Source organism: Solea senegalensis, linkage group LG18, assembly GCF_019176455.1.
Source record: "Solea senegalensis isolate Sse05_10M linkage group LG18, IFAPA_SoseM_1, whole genome shotgun sequence".
NCBI classification, from domain to species: Eukaryota; Metazoa; Chordata; class Actinopteri; order Pleuronectiformes; family Soleidae; genus Solea; species Solea senegalensis.
In genome coordinates this window covers 14,962,202-14,984,533 of record NC_058041.1, presented here as the reverse complement: position 1 = coordinate 14,984,533, position 22,332 = coordinate 14,962,202, and the positions used below count along the sequence as shown (strand labels likewise).

General features: G+C 40.0%; 1 protein-coding gene across 1 annotated transcript in view; it reads left to right on the top strand.

The window, feature by feature from the left end:
• The window catches only part of LOC122759230 (protocadherin-15-like), a 226,307-nt gene that overhangs the window by 46,638 nt on the left and 157,337 nt on the right, over positions 1-22,332 (top strand). Inside the window, exons 3-6 of the mRNA XM_044013918.1 lie at positions 8,965-8,979; positions 10,182-10,247; positions 20,061-20,221; positions 21,259-21,414. Of these exons, the coding sequence (XP_043869853.1) occupies positions 8,965-8,979; positions 10,182-10,247; positions 20,061-20,221; positions 21,259-21,414 (398 nt within the window). The remainder of the gene's footprint in view (positions 1-8,964; positions 8,980-10,181; positions 10,248-20,060; positions 20,222-21,258; positions 21,415-22,332) is intronic.

The window sequence follows — 22,332 nt, the reverse complement described above, 5'->3', positions numbered from 1 at the left end:
CTGTCCTCCTCCACGAACACTCCTCTCCCTCTCACCTCTCCATTCCCGTTAAATTTTCTTCCCTCTCCTCTCCAACGTAGTCCCTTCCTCTGCTCCTACACTGTGTTCTCTATGGATGAATGGATCAGGACTTGGGAAAGGAGGGATAAATGAATGGATGATGGATGAAAGGCTGGACGGTTGGATAGGGTAGGCAGGACGGAGAGGAATTGGACCCCGGGGAGAGGTGGAGATCGGGGGTTCCTGCTGATGGAAGCTTAAAAAGGACATGACACATAAGAACTTTTCCATGCAAAAAAAAAAAAGGGAAATAAGCAGCCATTCCTTTGTTTCTACTCCCTATAATTTCCAAGTCCTGTGTCGTGAGCTGACAGACACACACGGTTACAGACAGTGCAGAAATGATTAGAGTGGCTGTTTGTTCAAACATTTCAATTTACAGTCTAATTAATATGCTTTTAAAACCATCTCGTAAGAGTCCAGTATGCTATTAACTTACAAAGCCTGTGGAGTCTTATCATTGGATACGGACTCTATATTCTCCACACATAAGCACTTGCACGCATATTTTTTTTCACAATATCAGTTCCCTGTGATGCCGCTAAACCTTATTAATTACGTTACTTGTTTGTGAAACAAAACATTTCTTTGCATATTTGATATTTCAAAGTCAGATATTTCTGCGTTATCTCCCAGAAAACAAGATCACCATGTGAATGGGACGTGTTGGCAAATGCATAGGGTTTGTATGTCTGAAATGATGTGGTTCTAGGGCTCCCGTGTTAATTCTTTTTTTAATTAATCATAGTGCACTCATTTTTCATCGATACCCTGGCAATAAGCGTTGTAAAACATGAATACCTTTTAATGAATCGTCAAATTATAAACAACCACCCTCTTAACTTGACACTATGATGCAATGAATACAGGCTCCACTGTTTCCCTGCTGTGCTGTTAAATGGCTCCTGCTTGTTTTCCTGATTACAGGTGTATGCGGTGGAAATGAGCAATAAAACACACACACACACACGTAATTACATAAAATAAAAATCCCAGCCGTCTTGACAGAACCGGACCCAAAACTGATGAGGCTGTCGTTTCAAATAAGCCATTTGTCTCGCTTCTGTGATCAGATGTTCAGGCGAGGAGAGGGTTCATCATGTTCCTTAAGACTAATTTACTCTTAAAGTGAGAACATATTTAGTCGTGGTGAGCACAATTACACCATCAAATTAAAGAAACACTGGTGTGTTTTTATGCTGCAATCTGTATCTTTTCCTCGTCCTCAGCAGGTGCTTTTTGAGCCCAAACCTAATCATGGTGTCAATCAGGACACGTTGCCCATCATCCTCATATCCTTACTGATACCAAAGGCACCACGGATGGTTAACAGGGTGTCACATTGACATGCACGTCTGTGGGTATGTAATCAAGTAACATAGAGAGACATACAATCTTTCGCTGAAAAAGAAGCCTTTTTCAGAATTCTAATCAACACCCACGTCTCCTTAAATGACATTCATTTGGCTTCATAGCTAGAGTGTGGCCAAATATAATTCCAGCACACACTGGGTTTTTCCCCCATTCACAATCAAGACGCCAGGCAACTTAGCTGAACATCCATCTAACAACAGATGGTCACACAAGCGAAACGCAGTCAAGTGCAACTTCAAACCACACGGGCATCATTTTTGCACAATATGGCATGGTTAAAAAAAAACTGAAGATTTAGAAGCTTCAGAAGAAAATGCAATGATGCAATGTCATAAGTAGAAAGTACTTTTTAAGGATTTTAAAGGTGACATAGAATGCTTGTATCACACATATATGTTAGTTATGGAGGTCTACTTACATATATTGACTTGTTTTCATGGTTAAAAACCTCCTAGTCGCTGCAAACGAGCTAAAACCAAACCACCAGAACGTGGACTGTGTTGTGATTGGCCAGCCAACGAGTGCTTTCCCACTGTCCTGTGATTGGCCAGGTACCTGGAAGTGACGTAATAGATAGGCCAGCTCTCAGATACACAGCTCCCCCTCTGGCACGGTGGATGCTCTGCATCTCAGCAGCTACAACGAGAGTAGTTCTTCTTCTTCTGCGGTTGAATGTACGCAACCGGATGTGCCCGGACTAGTGCCCGCACCAGGCGGCGCTACGGTGGTGAGAGGAGTGGTGAGGATTTCTGATGACATCATCAAATTAAGGAAGTGCCGATCCGCTTCGCAGAGCCCAGGAAAACAATACAACACTATTTTCTCAGCAGTGGCTGAACTGTTTGTTCTGAAACTTTAGGGTTTCATAAACGAGGTAATGAAGCAGATACGATAATTGGAGCTTCCGGTCTATGTCGCCTTTAACATTGTTGTATAATATGTATCTACAGAGCATGGATATATACTACTGTCCGCCCTCTCGTCCTCCGAAGTACCATTTAACCTTGTGGGGAGCTGAACCGGCAACCGGCAACCAAGCCAAGTTCCTATGGGGCTGCCCCCTGGCCAAATGAGTTTATTAAAAATTTTAATTATTGTTGAGATTTTTTTTGAAGTGTGCCTGTATGAGTTATTAACACTTAGTCAGCACTGACTGTTCCGTGATCAACCTCTGTGCCAAGACCTACTATAAACCAGGCAGGCTCCCACTCACTGGAAAAAATGGCAGGTGGAGACAGAAGGAAAATCAGACTATGGTCGCTTAATGAAAGGCTCACCTAATGGAAATCTACTTTGCCTCAAGTCTTTGATATCTTAAGAATTCCTTTTGCTGCTTTATCTCCATTTGAGAACTTCTTTTGTGACTGGAGACTGAGGTTTGTGTCATTTTCCCACACCAAAGTCCATCGAGAAAATCAGCCCATTTAGCTGACATGGACACAGCCGCTGCTGGTCGACTGCTGCCTCATTTGGTACGTTTGTGTCACTGAGGTGAATCCAAACAAACGATTTCAAACACAGATGTCTCGAAATAAAACACACTAACATACTGATGCAAGCAGCTGTGACTCAAAAGCTCCTGTGTGCCATGATGTAAAATTGCTGATTTTCTCCTTGGGATTTGGTACAGGGCGCGAGTGGCTTACAAAGCAACCTCAAAATTTCTACTGGTGAGATACAATTGCAAACACATTCTTAATATTTTCTAATTTTATTAAAAATCAGTTTTTCCTTGCAGTGTTTTCGGTAAAACCACACGTCCATGTTTCAGGCTGGTTCTCGGCACAAGGGTTCCCCCCCCACACACACACACACACACACACACACACACACACACTGCAACGTTGTCCAGCTGCCCTCACTGAGTCACTGTCTCTTCATGTATATTTCATGGTAACTCTAGCATGTGTGAGTGTGTCATTGCAGCCAGGTGGATGAGCTTGATTGGGTCAAGTGGTGTGAATGTGCACACGGGGGTTGTGACATGAAGCTCCCGAGCAGCACGCGTGGCATGTGTTTGTGTCATGGAGACAGTTGCTAAGCCGTCTGCTGTTCGTACGCATGAACAACAGCTGTCTCTAACAACCTCTGGCCTCGTTTTGACTCCTGAGATACTGCTGTGGTCTTGAGTTACACTTCGTCTTCTTCCTCTCTGTTCTTCCTTGGTCTTCTTTGCTGTTAAAGGAGAGCATTTTTTTCTTTTCTGCCACATTTTGGCAACCTGTACATGCCCACTCCTCCTGCCAATTGTATATAGAACGAAGGTGAATAGTAAATAAAGAGGATATTGATTGAGGCACATCAGGTTTCAATAAAGGACTGTGCCTTACTCATTGTTTGTCTGCGATATTGTCTGAACGGAGAGCTCTATTTAAAAGTTTCAACTTTTATTAAATGCACTCTCACACCTTGACCGCTTCACTCCCCCCTTCCCATCGCTCCCTGTGGAGCTTTTCATCAGCTTGACTGAAACCTGACATTATATGGATTTATTCACTTGTACATGCACAAAGTCATTTCATTGACATCTTCTTTTTTTTTTTTTTCTTGAGAATTCTTGGGTGAGGTGCAGGCACAAGTGCAGGCTCAGTGGAGAAAAATGTGAATGCATGGTGAGAGACAACCGTATGAGGGCGAGCGCAAGTACACACTTGAGGGACATGAGTACCTGAAACCAAGGGAAGACAAACAAGGAGCATGTTTGTTTGGATTTCTCAAACCAACAAGTGTTGGTGTACATACAAGCAGAGATCCTAGATTTCCTTTTAGAGTCTTCATAATGGAAGACCCAGGTCACGTATCAACGAAGAGTCTAGATCCGTGTAAGAATATTGAGCTATTTATCACATTAAGTTAAATTAAGTATATCTCTTACAGCAGCTTTAACGTTCATGAAGACAAGAGGGTGTGCTCTTTTATTTGGAGCGTGCTGTCAGAATGTATGATTCACTTGTTAGTTCGACTGTTCTGCAGATACACAGACCCAATTTGTTTTCACGAAGATTACAATTTAACATAGCGCACGCAATTTCTTCAAATTCACCACAGACACACGAGACCAGGCTCGGAAATTAGCATTTCATGAATTCATGTTTTTTTTCGCCCGAGCTCATTTCATTTCCCAATCTCACCTTTTTTCATCTGTCGCTTTGCATTAAAGCCCCGACGTCTTTGCCGTTTCTTCCCATTTAATGTTTAATATTCGAGGAGGGGCGTGTGTGTGGGGGCACGCCGACAGCTGGAGGGGGGGAGGCAGATGAGGTGAGACAGAGAAGGAAGGAAACCCAGAGACGGAGCTGCACCGTGGAGAACAAATGGCTGATTAGTAATAGATGAGGGGCCTCAGCTTACACTATAGGATGAAAAGGCAGCCATGCAGGGGATACACATCTGTCACCTGAGGCACACACACAGACACAGTCCAGCCTTGTGTGTGATGTAACTAGTGACTATGGTTCCGTGGTTCATGCGTCCATGAAAATTCCTTTTTTTTTGTCTGTTTGAACTCAAACATCTCACAACTCAACAGTATACTCAATTAAAACCTGAATATTGATGCTATAATGTGAGTTAGTTCATGCTTTTTAAAGAGTGGTTACATAAGACGACGCCCCCTGTGTGCCCCCTTCATAGAAACAGCATGAGACAGAATTCCGCTCTCTCTGCAAACATGGCCTTTAGTGCAAGCTATCTGACAAATGATTTATTCATCAATATTTTTACTGACTACAGACTTGTAAAACTCTCTTTCTCCTGCACCAAAGTTGAGTGTGAGTTCAGTGTGAGTTGGTTGTATGAGGTACTGACACATGGTCAGTGCTGTGTGAGCCCCCTGTGCCAAGAACCTAGCAACCAGTGCAAGACAGATAGGCTTGCTCCAAGACATAGCTACCAGTGGGGACAACAAACGTAACAAAAGGCTTTGCTAATAAAACCTCTTAACCTCTTAAGTCTATGATACTTTAAGGCTTATGATATTTTATCTTACTGTGATTTTTGTTTTTGTAAACCACAAGTCCATATAGTAAATTTAAACTTTGCTGGTCTACTGCTGCTTCTGTTAGTAAGTTTGTGTCACTTTCATCCATTTTATTCATTGTCTACCACTTTATCCTCCACTTGAGGGTTGTTGGGGTCGCTGGAGCCAACCCCAGCTTAAAAGGCAGGGTACAGGGTATGTTTTGGGCAGTGGGAGAAAAGCCAGTCTACCCACATGCATACAGGGGGAGAACCTCAATACAGAAAGGCCCTCAATCGGACTGGGTTGCAAACCTGGGTCTTTTTGCTGTAAGGCAACAATGCTTGCCACTGCTCTCCCCCCGTGTGGCCCATCTCAGACAAATCAGAACATAGGTTTTTAAACGCCACAATCGCAAAATAACACATTTCAACTTACTGATGAAGGCAGTAGTGGACGATGAACTTGTGTGCCATGATGTTACATTCATGATTTTCACTATGGACCTAAGTGTGCATGAGTGAGTGATTTCCAAATACCATTCTTACACTGACACTTGCCTGTATTAGATTAGGCGAGGTTTATATCGGTGGCTAAAATCCGTTTCTCCTTTTGTCCTTGTATATTGGCAGCCATGTTTTTGGTGTGCATGATTGCTGGGTTTCTAGGGGAATTGTTTTGGTTCAGTATAGACATAAAACGCAGGCTGGTTAAGGTTTGGAAAAGATCATGGTTTTTCATGTCATTCACGTCATCAGATTGTCCTAATAACACCACAACAATCCGCGATACCCCTTTACAACCATTGTTGTTGAATTGGTCTTGAACTGTGGTCTCTTGCTGACCAGACATGTCGCTTACCCGTCCTCCTTCCAGTATGAATACATGGGAATCACGTCACTTTTTCTGTTGTGTTAAAAATAAAGATACTATAGTGTCGCTTTACAGCAGTGGTCTCAAAGTTGCGGCCCGGGGGCCACATGTGGTCCTCCAATCGATTTCATGTGGCCCTCCAAACAGTATCAAGTTGTAACGAGTCATTTCTATATGTTTTTAGTAATTTATTAATTTTGCATCATAAATATGTTTTTTTTTATTGTTGCATATTAAAACAAGCACTTATATTTTGAAATTATCCAATCCAATCCAACTTTATTTGTAAAGCACTTTAGAACCAACACAGTGGACCAAAGTGCTGTACAGAATAATGGATAAAAGACAGAAGAAGTAAAAGACGGAATTAATACGGAATATTGATATATAATTTATTGCTCATATCGTCCACCGCAACTGTTGCTTTTCCCAAAAAAGTTTGGCGTTTTTTTTTTTACTTGACTGGCCCCCGACTGACCAGGCGAGACAGTCATTGGCCCATTGGTCATTTAAGTTTGACACCCCTGCTTTACAGACACACAAGGTATCCTTCTGCATCAGGCTTTCAATTGACTCCAATATAAACCCACTAGCGGCGCACGCAGGCGCTAAAATAAAAGTCAAGAGTGTGAGGTTGGGGTTAGGGACCAGGATCGGACTGAGGTTAAGGTTCAAGCCAAGAAAAGGACTGAGATTATGGTTAGATTTAGAGGATATCCTCTCACACTGTGAACTGAGTGTCTCTTTCAGATACAGAAGGATACCCTTTGTGCCTGTAAGGCAACGCTGAGGGACAATAACGGAGTGGCGGTATGTGACACTCTCGGAATGAGAACGGGTTGGAAAAATTAGTTCCAATAAAATGTGATTGACTACGTAGTTACGTTGTAGGAATGCACTTTTTGGAGACAGGGTTACTTCATGGGCAAGTTCATTTCATGGGGAAATAAAATGGATCCGGCTCTAATGTCAAGCCCTGCATCAGCAAACTTATATAAGCTCAGGAAACATTCTTTGCTTCCTTGTCACCATGACACATTGTAAAACTAATTCAGGGACCTTAACGGTTTAATGTGTTTTCTGGGACATTCAATAGCATCCCCGCCCCACTCCAGCAAGAAACAATAGCAATGAATGCAACGATAATGTATGGTATCTTACGGTTATAAAGCTTAATCATGAAGGGGGTAGAGAGTCAGGGGGAGGGAGGAAGAGAGTGTGATCATTGTTCCATGAAGTCTATTTTCTAGGTGAGCAGATATCTGTCTTCTAGTCTTCCTGTGAGATTTCTCCCAACCCATCGTCAGGAGCTGTACAGTAATGTCACCCCATCTGCTTGAACGTGGGTGTTCTTATACTCTGGTATTCTAAAGATGAGCACACATATTGAATAAAGGACAATCCTTAAATGCTGTTGCTTTATTTGCTCTTTTCAATGAATGGCATCATTTTAAGCCTCCAGCTCAGAACAAACTGATATTTTATACACATGGTGATTCAGTTAATGTGGTGGTGGAAAAGCTTAGGGAGATTAATTTTAATGTGTGTGTACTGTACACGCTTACACACACACACACACACACGCACACACATCACAAGACGTTTCTTATTTGCTTGTATTATTTCCATCTTTCTGAAACGTCAGGCTTGTGTACTACATTTCATGTTTGACTCCCCTTTCCATTTTTTTCCCAGAAGGTTAAAGAAAGTTCAAAGATTCAAGCGGTGTTACTCTTGAAATCTGTGTTTACTAATTTGGGATTTGTGGGTAATGTGATACATTATATATATGTGAATACATTACATTATAGCACAATACAGTATATCTGGTATCATGCAATAGTTGCCTGGTTGCAGGTGATGTCTGTGACCTGTCACGGTGCAGGTCATGGCTGCCGAATGGGAGTTTGCTTTACAGTTGGAAGGCTTTGTCCATTTTTCTATACCTGTATGGTACTTGTACTGTATATATGGTCCATGGCTTTTTATGGTCCATCAGTGTGTGACATGCTGTGCACAGCATTGTCAGATAGGGAACTGAAACATGATTTACGCTTTGTTTTCATGTGAATGGGGGTAGCAGAGAACATTTATTTTGAAGGCTTGTATGTCGGAATGTGGTAGGGATATTATTTTGTCATAAAAAATCACAAGTGCAAATATTATAGAAAAATATCATGCACAAATTCTATTTTTAATTTTTTGTCGGAAACACATTTTCATTGCTGTCCCTGGTCACTTACAACGCTTGTTTTCCAATCAACCTAAAAAAGACACTGGATTGCTGTTTTCATTAACCCAGGTGCTCGGTCAGCTCGACAGAGGCCACCATGTATTTACAGTAGACCATAATGGACCAACTAAGCTAATCTTTTGAGGTTTGATGTTAACTGAAGGCTACATAGATTCTCCTATTCACACAGGAAGGGTGAGGCGAATGATATTCACCTATGCATCATCTCTCATCTCTGCAGTTCATTTTGTGGATTTTGTGCAATTAGCATCACATGACACAAAATGTGCGCAAAATATTAGTGAACACACTAATATCTTGCTAACCTTTTTCTACAAAGGGTAATTCTTATCTTTCATGATTTCTTTCCTCTGCTTTTTCCCTTCTTCCTTTACTCCCTTGGGTGCCACCTTCCCTTTCCTCCTTCCCTCCTTCCTGATGGGATGTGGCTGTTTCTCTTTGGCAGATTGGCAATATGAGGGTAAGGACCCTTTTCATTTTTCCTGCTCCGTTTGCTGTGTGTTCAGTCACTGTGTTAGTTGTATTAACCCCGGCTAACCCCGCAGAGATGGCTGTACAGCGTCAGCCAAGCCTATCCTTTATTTATCCCCACATATGTGTCATCCTCGTAATATCTCAGCCATGGTTTTTACTTTATTATTTCACCTTTTTTTTTATTATTATTATCATTTTCATTTTACCTTTAAAGAGTCCCATCCATCATGATTGTGTTGTGTTGGACACTGCTTCTATCATGTCATCCCTCAACCCCCAGTGCCTTTAACCACACTCCTCCAGTTTTCTCCATCATTTTTTTCAAAATATTTGATTGTGTGTGTGTGTCGTGTCTGTTTCCATTCCAAGTTGGGAGAGTGATTTTAAAGGAGAAAGTTGTTCGTGGCACAGCAGAAAAAAACCCCACTAAACATTAAACATTTTATTTTTATTTTTTTTAAATAAAGACTGGTACTCAATAGTGCTAAAACATTTAAAAGGTACATTTTATGTATAAAAGTAATATATTTTCTCACATAAAGAAAAAAAACAATTAAACAAACAATTCTATATATATTTTAATTGCGAACATTCAGATAATACTGTTTTAAGTGAGCATGTTTCATGCGTTACTAGCAACACACTTGTCTTCATCTGTTTTCATGACAGTTGACTGTGAAACTGCTGCTAACATTAGCACTAGCGTTTAACAGGCTACGCTGACTGAAAGAAAGACATAACATTAGGTTAAGTTTTTCCCTCCAAAATTCAAAAAATTCTCTAAAGGAGTTTGTGTTATGTAGTCATATGTGGAAGAGGGAGGCATCTTGCTGCTATAATAGCTTTAGTTAGCTGAGCTTCTCACTCCCGGTCACAGTAGTGCAGGCTTATGCTGCTAACAGGCCCCACTCACAAAGTCAATCAGATGTAATTGTAGTAGTATCCTTCAATTTCTTTCCTAAATTTAGTTTATCCAGGGCTTTCCATAATTTCCTTTAGCAAAAATAAATGATCGTTACAAAAAAAGAAAGTAAAGTGTCGAGAAAAGAGTGAAGCGTCTGCCATTATATTCCTTCATCAAGTAATGTCTCCCTTTACAACTGAGTTTATAACTTCAAACTTTTATAAAGGTCTTGAAGTCCTAAAATGTGTCTGTGCTAACCATTCTTTTCTTTGTATTCCTCGCAGAATGTAAACTTTCTCGATCGGGTCCTCCTGCTACCATTGTTGCCATAGATGAAGAGAGTCCCAACGGTAAGTATTGATCTGTTTTAATGCTTTTTTCCTTAACTTCCTTCTCTCTGCATTTGTGTCAGCCCCGACATAATGATGGAACACGATGATTCAATGTGTGCTACGTCACTGAGCATGAGCACAAAACGTTGTCTTGCTTTAAAAAAAATAAAAAGGAATTGCACGTGTTACAAAATGTAGCCATTCACAGGGCAGCTCGCTGTAAGAAATCATTTGACATTTTGGGAAATTTGCTTGTTTGCTCTCTTGCTGTGAGTTGGCTTGAAAGGTCATTACTGTCCTTTGTCTAAATGTGAGGCCACAGCTGGCAGTTAGCTTATCTTGCCTTAAAGAATAGGGAAGTACATTGGGGACGCTAACCCTGGGTGCTTCTCTGACAGGAAGTGACAACACTAAACCACAATTAGTCCCAATCATGCCACCCTGTAAACTTTTTATTATTGTTTTTGAAATTTTACAGTTTAAACAAGTGAATTAATGAGATAGTTTTAGACATTTTGCCGGTCAGAATTTGTTTTCCATTAAAAATAAGTTGTTTTTATTGAAGAAAATGTTATATACAGGTTTCATGTCCAGATTTTATCTGGAGAGATAAAATCACACCTGTCCCTGCATCCATGCAATAACTACCCTACACAACCAGTGTATGGCTTTAGATATTTAAGCAAACGTACAAAGCCCAAAGAAACAGTTACCGGTGTGTGTATATATATATATATAATTGCTGATCAAATACCGTCACAGTTTCAAATACTGCTACTCAAATGCCCAGAAATGACTCAAATATGGTTTAAACAGATGAAACACATTTAGAAATTGCTAATCATCCATTTCTAGTAGTAATAAGTAAGTATTTTATCATATGTGATCACTTGAGAAGTGCAATGTCCCCATGTAATGTGCAAGGTGCCCTCCTCACCCAACGTTGTAAAATTACAACAAAGACATAACAAGCTGATAATATAATTTGATGCATTAATTTCATAATAATTTAGTATGTCCCAGTTCTGGACAGGCTTAATGCACAAAAACAGGTGTAAATGTAATCAGGTTAAAGATCAGTGCATTTAGTGTACACTAGACCAAATGCACTTATCTTAACCTGATTACATTTACACCTTAATATATCCCCTAACAATTCACACTCTGAGATCCACCTGTGATCTGATTTATCCATCCAGACTCATTTAAGTGCACTATAACAAAAAAGGTTTGATTAAAATCCTACATAAAAATAGTAACTGTACATTTTTTTTGTACTGAAAAGCATTAAAATAAGGCTTTTATGTAAACACTGATTAAAAAATGCATACCAACACACAAACCATTCATAATTGCTAAATTAGGATAAATGGAAGGCTGTGAGTGAGACTACATGAAGAGCTGTTTTGGGAGCCGTAAGATCCTGCTCTTCTATGGGAGCCGAGCCAAAAGAACCAAATCTTTGAAAAGAGCCAGACTTCCTATCACGAATGATAACGAGATTTCCTTGGAAGGAATAACACAGCCTGAGATATGTCGCTGATTACCGACAACATTGACTTTTTGTTTTCATTCTAATCAATTCTATGCAGTGCTGAAAAGTAAGGATCGCTACAAACGTTAATGCTAATGGACAGAAGTGTTGTAAACATCTGTAGAAGACGAGTAGGTAGAAGAGTAGGTAGCAACTACATTTTAAGCTTTCCTTGAAAACTTCCCAAAGTTTCATTGACGTTTTCAAGTCTACTAGTGTTTTGGATAACTGTGACCTGGATGAATGAGAAGCTATACCTTGGACATCTGGGATTCAGTATGTTTTTGACCAGTGGCAAGTGGGATATGAGAAGGTCCGGTCACCGTTAGACCTCAGCCGAGTTTTAGGAATGACATGCAAGGCTTTCATTGAGGACCGTAGCTTATGAACAGGCACATATGTGTTAAAGGCTCCAAATTGTGTTTAGGTCCATCAGTGAAGTGGAGCTGAAATGCCAATAATGTACTGTATTAATAACAAGGTTAAATAAATGATCAGATGGTACAGCTGACAAACATCTGACAAAGCAAAAAAAGCTGCCAAAGGTTTCATAAAATCTTCTCGTTTGAGCACCAAAGGGGATATCCTTAGTGTCTTTTGTTAATTAAATGATTAATTAAATAAGATAATTAGTGGCTCCTGGTTTCATGGCTGTGCAGTTTAGACTGAATGGAGTAATATAAGCAAACACACCATCAGAGTCTGCGCAGAAGTGTCTGTGTTTGTGCATATTTGTTGTCAAGTGCAGAGAGTGGGATCACATTTTAATTGACAAGTTTATTTCTTACTTTAAGCACAAGTAAATTCAGGCGTATGTTGGCTCGGAGAAAAGACACTAAATCTTATATGGGGGAAGGTGAAATGTAAACACTCAGACAAGTCGCTGTGTATGTAGTTAAATTATCCTCAGCGTTTCCATTGCTGTATACTGGCAGGGCGACCTGTCATAATGTTTGCCATGTCGGCTTTTCAACAAGGCTTTAAATCGTGAGACATGATCACAGTAATCCTAACTGACATAAAAAGAGATTAGCAGAGCGACACCAGACATGGAGGAGAGCAGTGCCTTCCATCTACTTTAGCTGGCATGTCTGCGTCTGTTGCTGACGGCTTAATGTGTAACATAAAGCTATCCATCCCTATTTAGTTTTAATATTCTTCTTTTTTTTTCCTGTGTATGCATACAATCACAACAGTAATTATACTTTTTTTTCAATAACTAAAGTGTTGAGCTCATTTGAAACTGGCATAATGCATTTTTCTGTTTATTAAATATTTCATGTGCTCATAGTAATGGCAGAGTGGACAATTGTATGCAAGTGAGTGCAATAACAGCAAATGTTACCATCAGAATATCCGACCACCTAAACCTAAAGTCTCAAATTCTTTACCAACAGCAGGATTATATTTTACAGTACTCACAAGACCAAAAAACGAATCTTGTGCTTTCACTTGCAGCCGTGAATGTCACCGGAAGCAGACGCACTTTTCCAAGCCAATTGCTGCCTGTGCCAGTGTTTACCAAACCCAAGTTGAATTTTTTTTCTTGCCTAAACCAAACCAAAGTGCTTCAAAATAACTTTAACTTCCAATATTGACAGAGCAATGTCTGGATTTCACCACATTGTTCTTTTTTCTATTGTTTCAAAGCCCACAGGCAGGAAATGTGGAGCATGCACAGAGTGCCAGGCCTAGTTTTGGGTCCATTTGCCATTTGACCATATGCATGCAAAAATAATGTGACTCCCAACTGCATTATCTGGGCGTGTTAACTTTAATAAATTCAGTTCACGACAATCTCAGTTGGATGAACATGTTTCCATGAGTGTGCTGTTTTTGCATCAGTACTGTGCCGTATATACAAGTGTACATTTGTGTGCCTGTACCAGTCTCCCTTACAGCATTGTTGAAGAATAATTTAGCATTGGAATGGCTTGTTTTTGCATAACGCCATGAATTGCTCTGCGGCCGTGAAACGGTGTTGTGGATTTAATGGAGAAGAGAGCTTTAGGCTGATAATCTTCAGCAAAAAATGCTGAGAGACAAGAAGAAAGAAGAGAGGTGGGATGCAAGTTAACATTTTATTATGAATTGAATATATATATATATTTATATATGTATATATATATATATATATATATATGTATTTATATATATATATACATATATATATATATATATATATATATATATATATATATATATATACATATAACATATATACATATATATGTTAGCCCAGGGAAATGTCACAGAAAAGGATAATAAAATAAGTGTTAAAAGGGTGACTGGAATAAGTGGATATGCGTAACTATGGGAGGAGAATGGACAGATGGAAGCACACAAACAAGACTGCAGTATCTGCAGTCTAGTGTGGGTCTAAATAATAATATTAACAAGCGTTCCCCTCATGCAATTACGTTTTTCATTGATCAGATACAAATCTATCTAAAAATTATTCTACTTGTGTAGTGTGTGTATATATATATAAATATATATATATATACAATAGCAAATTGCGAGATTGCAGCCGTTAGAAATTTGGATTTCTTCCAATGTTGAAACAGATACTTGATACAGAAAATGGGTCTGTAGCTTTAATACTTTACATGGTAAATGATCTTTATTTATATAGAGCTTTTCTTGTCTCATGGACCACTAAAAGCTGCTTTCCACTCCAGTTTTCACTTTGTTGTCACAAGCACCGTGGGGGTAAGTGTCTTGCCCAAGGACACATCTACATGTAAACTAGCGGAGCTGGGAATTTAACCCGCACTACCTCTAGAGTTGAGAGACGACTTGCTCTAACACTGAGCCACTGTCGCCCCCAATCAATACAGCACCAATTCTATATTATGTAGAAGACAGCAGGCAAATGTGAACATATTGGACAGTAACCTGTTTACTAAACTCACATTTTTTCATGTTGAAATCAAATGAAAACTTCACAACACGTCGTCTTTGTGCTGGATTTGTTTGCACCAGGTGAGAACAAATGCAGGGACTGCACTTTCTTGACTAGTTTGACTTTTCAAGAAAACACACATGGTCCCAAAAAAAAAAAGTGAGACTTGACACAGAGAATGCCAGCGACACCAGGCTAAATTTAGCTCTGTTTCATTGTTGACAGGTCGACCACTGAGCTTTTATTGCTTTTCTTTTTTCCTTCTCCCTCTGATTTTCGGTGACGAACCACTGTCGTTTGTCTGTTCGAGTTTCAGTCGCAGACACAATTTCCAACATGGTGGAAATGAGATCGGGGTCTCCAGTGTGGCAGACGTGCTGCTGGGTTCTCGCACTTAAGCTTCTTTCACACTAAAATTAGCAGTGTGATCAACACCATTTCCATTACCTGTTGTTGGTTTTTCTTTGTCCCCGCCGTGTTACCTGTGCGTGAAATGTTACATCACAATTGCACAAGAAACACAGTGAGTATGGGCAAGAGGAAAACCAGCAATGGAGCTGAGTAACAAAGCTACAGTTGCCGCTCTTTTGTATCTTTCAGGACTTCATTCCCTCGATTTTAAGTCATCTGTAAGCTTGAAATTAAACATTTCGAGCGCTTCTTCCAAGTTGCTGAAGCATCCATGGCTAACGGCTATGCTAACAGCCAGAATATGAATGCCTGTCAGCATTGTGCCGGAAATGACACCTGAATTTGAATGGTTGCTAGAATGAAGCAGACGAAGAAAACAATTAGCACGTTCTCCCTGATTTTGCTTTCACACTCAGGCCAACTGGAGCCAAAGTCGATAAAACTTTTCTCGCACACATTGCAGTCATTTTACCCATGAGTAACCCTAACCCAATTCCCATTAAATACATCAAAAAATGTATTCGAGCAGTACAAGTGGGCTGAAATTGGTGTAGTGTGAACTACACATTATAGAGTCTAACAATGATGTTTTTAATTACACTTAAAATGTGATATTGTGTTGCTCTGAAATCACCAATGCCCTAAGTTCAGTGAGTTCAGTGCATTAATAGACTGATCCAACACAAAACACAAAAAACTGCCTGTTGGGCTAATGTTTCCGAGCTGAGTTGTTATTACCAAAATTACACTTTTCACAATTTCAGTTTGTTTTTTATTTTTTGTTATTAAATGCTGTTTGCAGTCTTATGAAGCGTAAAGTAAACTGAAATGTTGTTGATTTATAATCAGAAGCTAGCAGCTAATGCTGGCTGTCAGTTACACTTGTTATCAAGATTGTGGAGCAGGGGTCAAGCAAAATCAAGTATATGTTTTATTTATATAATTATATATATATAATTAATTAAAATAATTTAGATTTCATTCCTATAATTTTTTTTATAATTTCTGAATCATGTGTCACAACCAATTTCAGAGTAATGTTTGGAAACCAAATAACTTCCTCATTTAGATAACCTCATTTGTCGGAGCAGGGAAACTGCCAACCACAATCAGGCCAAACATCTTTACACTCGCGTTTCACTGTAAACCTGTCAGTTACGCTCAGTTACGCCCGCGATGCTTAAGTGCACTTACACCAACACTAACAGTACAATCAACACTGATTGAAGTTTTTCCTTCAATAAAGAATATTCTTTCCGCTCATAGATGTGACGCCGCTACAACAAACACGTTCGTTCAGTTGTTTTGAATGGTACGAGTAGAGTTTATTCAGGCAGTTTTTTTATTTCCGAAGCACTTTTCATATATTGAGGTAAGGTCATGAAATTGAATGGCATCAATGGGGTCTGTTTATTCAAGTCTACTCTAAAAAGAGGATAAGATATTGGTGGTAAGATCTCAGATTTTGTTGGGCAGTTTAGTTTAAAGCACAGAAAAAGTTATTACAATATCAGAAACACATTTTAGGGCAGTATTAAGGAGGACAAAGACAACTTCTGAGCTGTTGGGAGACTGGTGATCCAGAGTGAGTGGGCAGGCTTTGTCCCCCCAAGTTAGGTGCTTAGCGTGGAGGTGGAAGGTTGAGGATTTCTGGCTTCTAACGAGTGATTGCAGGTAGGAGAGCACAAGGTTATGGAGGGACATTTTTAAAATAGCCAGTGAGCAACAGTTCTCTGGGATAAAATGTGTGCTTGAGGACTGGTTTGGACTGGATAAAGAGGCAACGGTCATTCAATTACCACTCTCCAGCCAGTATGACCATGTGGGCCCCATAAGGGTTATATTTGGGCTGACAAACTGGGTCCCAAGCAGGTTTGTGTGGGGTTTCTATGGTGGCCCCACCCGTGCCAAGGGTATCAAGTTAATTGGGTTTCCTGTGTACCTAATAAAGTGGCCTCCACTTTCCCATAAACTGAAGTTGCAGGTATATGCGGCGATTGCTTCTCACCTGACACCTCAGCAGCCTCCCCACATTCTTTTGAGCTAACACCCCCGTTAAAAATTCAATTAAAAAATCTTATTTTCCTCTCTTTTCTCCTGATATTGTCTTTATTCTTGATTTCTATCACCCTCTCATTCAACCCAATCCCTCTCCCCGACTCTCCTCCTCTATCTCCTCCTCTATCTGTCTCATTTTTCTTGCAGTCTTAATTGGCCTTTGTGCAACCTTCTTATTTTTCTCCGACAATGCCTCGGCGTTGCGGCACACACACACACACACACACACACACACACACACACCCACGTACTCTCACACGTCTGAGGCTGTATATGCTTTAACGCATGGGTCAATTTAATCAGGTGCTGCTGAGTGCAATATTCAGTCACATAAAGTGAGGTCACTGTGAAAAGAGCCCATTTATATTAGATGGTCTATGGAATTAAATTAGATACAGATCAGTTACACAGGGACTCTCTGTCTCTTTCTTCTTTACCCGTGCGTGCCTCTTCTTTTCACTCATTTTTGCAAGACGGCAGCAGAAAAGTCAGATGAGTGAAAGCCGAGGGATAGAAGGGCAAAAAAGAAGTCATTTCCGTTGATGAATTCCACTTCCTGCGATGTGCTTTTTCATTTCAAGCAACCGATTTCAGAAAGTTACCCGGTTTATTTAACATCAGCAAAATCACGGCAACGCATTTCACGTGGTTTCCATAGAGACACCAAAAGCCACGACCCATTTGTGTGAGGTAGTGCGTGGAAGGGAAGATATAATTATTCTCGAACATAAACACATACTTTATGGGCAAAGCAAACAAACCCTCACGCCTCCTCAACTTTTCCCTCTCTCTAAATCTCTGTCTTTGTCTCTCATTTCTAATGTCCCCCCCCACACACACACACACTTGCAGATTTTGCAGATTCAATAGTTACAGTGATGCAGGAAATGAAAAATAAAAAGCCCCGCTGCAGTGTCTTTACTTGTGTCAAACATGACACAAATAAAGACACTGCAGCTGGTTTTTTTTTACGTGTTGAAGGATGGTTTTCTCTCTCTCTCCCTCACTCACACACACAGTGGTTTTTGTTTTGTTTTTGATTAATAATGCAGTGTGCAGGGCCTGGTAATGGGTCTCTTATGAATTGAGGCTGTACAGAGCAGCTGTATTCAGAGCTCCCCTCATATCCCTCACATCAGTTCTGCAGTGATAGCTTTAGTCAGAAACATATAGTATTTTTTGCTGTAGTGACATAATAAGTATTTGTGGTGAAATTCTGACAAAATAAGTAAGACTATAGTCATTTGTCAAGCAGCAGAACACCAGGTTTTGTAGACAAAGTATTCTTTGCTGGACCTACTAAAGTGGGTCGCTCTGGATCAGTGGCACCGCAGGTTGTCCTCCACGTGGAAGGCCAGGGGGTTTGGTTCCCTAGTCTATATGCTGATGTGTCCCTGGACGAGACACTTAACCCCACGGCAGCCTGTTAATGGGTATGGCGAAGGTGTCTGATGCCGTGTATGAATGTGTGAGTGAATGTGCATGAATGGGTGAATGGCAGCGTCGTAAGGTTGACAGCCGACCACTCAAAGAAGCCAGCGTGACACGGCATGTTTTAAAGGACGTCCCATGTCTTCCAATACTGTCTTTTCTGAAATGTGATGTTTTTAACTCCATTATTAAAACATTATGTCTGGTGTCTGTCAAACAATTAAAACATTTAATCACAATTAATCGCATTAATGTCACAGTTAACTCGGGTGGGTTTTAACATTTTGACACAGTGCTTTTTTCATTCCACTATGAGAGCAACTGATTTGTTTTCATTAGTTTTAAATTTGGATGCCTGCTGCGAGGAGATCCAATGCGTGTTAACGCCGCTATGAGGCCGTCCAATGTGTTTAAAATGTTATTCCCATGCTGCCACAAGGATGTCTAATGCATTTTAATTAGTCATTTTTACCCTGGTATGAGGAAATCCAGTGCATATTTAAATATTAAACTTGCCATGACAACATCCAATATGTTTTAACGTCATTGAAATGCCCCTACGATGACATCCTGTACCTTCAAAGAGTGTGTCAGAATCACAACGGGAACTTAACATTATTTGGTTTGAGTGGAGGTTTTGATCGATAAAAATCCAAGTGAATAAAGTAATTGTGGCATCAGCGTTTCTTTTTTTTTAATTATTATTATCGGCACTCACAAATAAAGTCAGGACGTGACGCTGATGTTTATCAGCTTCTCCAGCCGTTTCTTCCTTTGACCTCCCGTCCTTCTAATTCGACTCGCGCTGACTTTATATTGACTGAGAGATAATATGCATCGCTTCAGGATATACAGCTGACAGTTCCCATTCAAATCATGTCTCGTCTCCCTGTTTGTGACATTTTCTCTCCCCCTCTCTTTCCCCCTGTCCGTCTTTCAAAATTCTCATCATTCCCTCGCTTCAGAGTCAACTGAGTGAAATGAATCGGGTTTCTTTCATTTATTTTTTTTTCTCATCAGTGCTGTCTGTCATACAAAAATGTGCAGTTTTATGTATCTCAAGGTTTATTTTTATGTAAAAGATGCAAATGTATACATTGGAGTCAATTTGTGTTATCCTGGCGGGAATTGTGATTTCATTTTGTATTCCAGTTAGTGAGGAGGAATACAATATTCCCTTATATGTGCTTTGCCTCCACTGACTGAATATGATTGAATTCCACATGCTTTTTACCGTCTGTGTACTTCTCCATGTAACTGCTTTTGTTGCTTGGCTACATATAAATTCCAGGTATCGTCTTTACTTAATGGACTTAAAGGACAGCAGATAGGGTTTGACGGTCTGTTGTTTCTGTCACTGATAAAATTAAGTCCATGACCAAAGTAATGTATGTATTTAGTTTTCTTGAGTTATGCTCTTGGAGGTAGACAGCGTGTCTCTCCGTTGCTAACGTTGGGTGAATGAGTTTGTCGTCTCTCACTGTGTTCCCAGGGACGCTGTTGGTGGAGAACATGCAGATAAACGGCGTGGCCGAGGGTCCGGATCGCACCATTTCTCTGTCTCTAAGGGATAACCATGACTACTGGGTGATTCTCGACCCTTCCAAACAAGCCCTCTATCTCAACAGCACCGGGCGAGTTCTGGATAGAGATGTAAGTTCTTTAAAGGCTCAGGCGGAGCAACTGTTTTTGTCTTCTTCAATTTCATTTATTCATCTATCAATTCCAGGAACTTTGCTTGATTTTTGTCCCCTGAATTACTGCAGTACCTGATCAATATGTGTATTTTTCTATTTGTGTGTTTTTTTTCATGCAGTAGGATGTACAGTAATGAAGTGTAGTTGCTAACACCTTAAACACTTTCCAAACAGCACTAAAGTTCGCACTGCACACTTCCCCTACTAAGTCATCATTTTAGGGGTGTGAGATCAAACAATGTCAAAGTTGGCATCGCACACACTGGTGCCCTGAGTAAGTCACCAAGTTTGAAACCTGTCGAGCAAAAAACCCAAAGAAGCGTCCCCAAAAAGTCATTCAGCATTCTGATTGGGGTGAGTTCCTCTCGTGTCCGCCCCCTGCACTGCTGCTGTATATGTATCAGTTAAGTCTTGACGTCGTTTCTGCTCGTGAAGACCAAACAGAAGCAGAAAAATAACAAAAATCACCAAATGACACATACCTGCACCATTAAAGCTGGGGTAGGCAGCATGTTTTTATCATTATTGATCAATAATTCCACAATACCATTTCAGTATAATGTGCGTGAAGTTTTGCACCCCCTCTACACTCTTTTTCTTTTATAGCTTTGGAGAAATCTGGCGCTGACGAGCAGACGCGTGCACACTTCCCTTCGGCGGCATCAGCAACAGCTGTCTATGCAGCAAAGGAGAGGGAAAAGACTGTAAAAGAAAGTCGGACGATAAATGTCACAAAGCACGGGCGTACGTGTTCAGAGATTGCTTTGGATCTTTTGCTGCACATGAGCCGAGTGCTATTTATTCTTGCGCTTTTGCGTACTACAGCTTTAATCCAGCAGACCCTCGCTCCTCCATTTTGCACCAAATGTATAACACACAAAGCTGGTGCTCTTGGAAGTAATAGTTATCGTTATTCTGTGGGGTTTTTTGGGTGTAATTTTCACTTCTCTATTAACCTCCGTCTGCTTCTCTCCGTCTCCATCTCTCCCTCAGCCTCCCTCATATATTCAGTCCATCGTGGTTCAGGTGCAGTGTACCAATGAGCTAATAGGCACCGTGATCCTACACGAGGTCCGCATCGTTGTCCGAGACCGCAATGACAACGCGCCGCGTTTCCAGCAGCCGAGATACTACGTCGCTGTCAGTGAGGTAAACACACACACACACACACACCACGACTCGCAGTTTACTACATATTTCTTTCCAGTTATCACTTTTGGGGTGGAAAAAAAAAAAGTCATTTTATTGTGACTATAATACTTAATTATCTTCCAGTTATTGACTTATCCTGCAGTGCAGCTAGGGATAATAGATGATATGGCAAAAATCTAACACAGTTTACTCCTGACTGATGATGATGGATTATTTTTTTTGAAGCTATTTTGCAATTTAGTGAACAGTAAAGACAAAAACTCAGATTAACGGACCATTATACAAAAGATTGTTTGTAAAACTGCACACTTTGGACTGGAATGCTGAAATGTTTAAAAAAGTACGAGCCTTCAAAATTGTACTGACCTAAACTTACCTCTCCTGTTTTACAGATTGTTTTTTTATTATTATTATTATTATTATTATTATAGTTGTCTGTTTTGGCTCTGTTTCATTTTTACATTAGAGAAAGTACAAGCTCAATCACAGAGATAGACGTGTTGGACAGTTATTCTCTAGGTATTGAATAAGGCATATGTTATTTAATGTAAGCCAATATTATTTAACCCTTGGATGCATGACCTACCAATACCTGCACTCAAAAGTGACCCCAACAGAGATTTAGAGAAGCTTATGGAAAAGTGGGGTAGTGATACAAACTTTTATTTTCTTAAAATTAATGAAGAAAAAAATAAAAATGCAAATGGCCTCATGTCACAAACGATGTTTTATGTGGAATACCTGTAATATGAAAATATAAAAATGTTTAATTTCAAAGATTTTGAAGAATAACAACCCATGGGGTAATTTTTGACCCCACTAATTCATCTAAGGGTTAAAGGGGCTATATGTAAGATGTGCATAAAACAGGTACTGCAACCCCAATTATATAGTGTTAAATAACCAACATTTTTT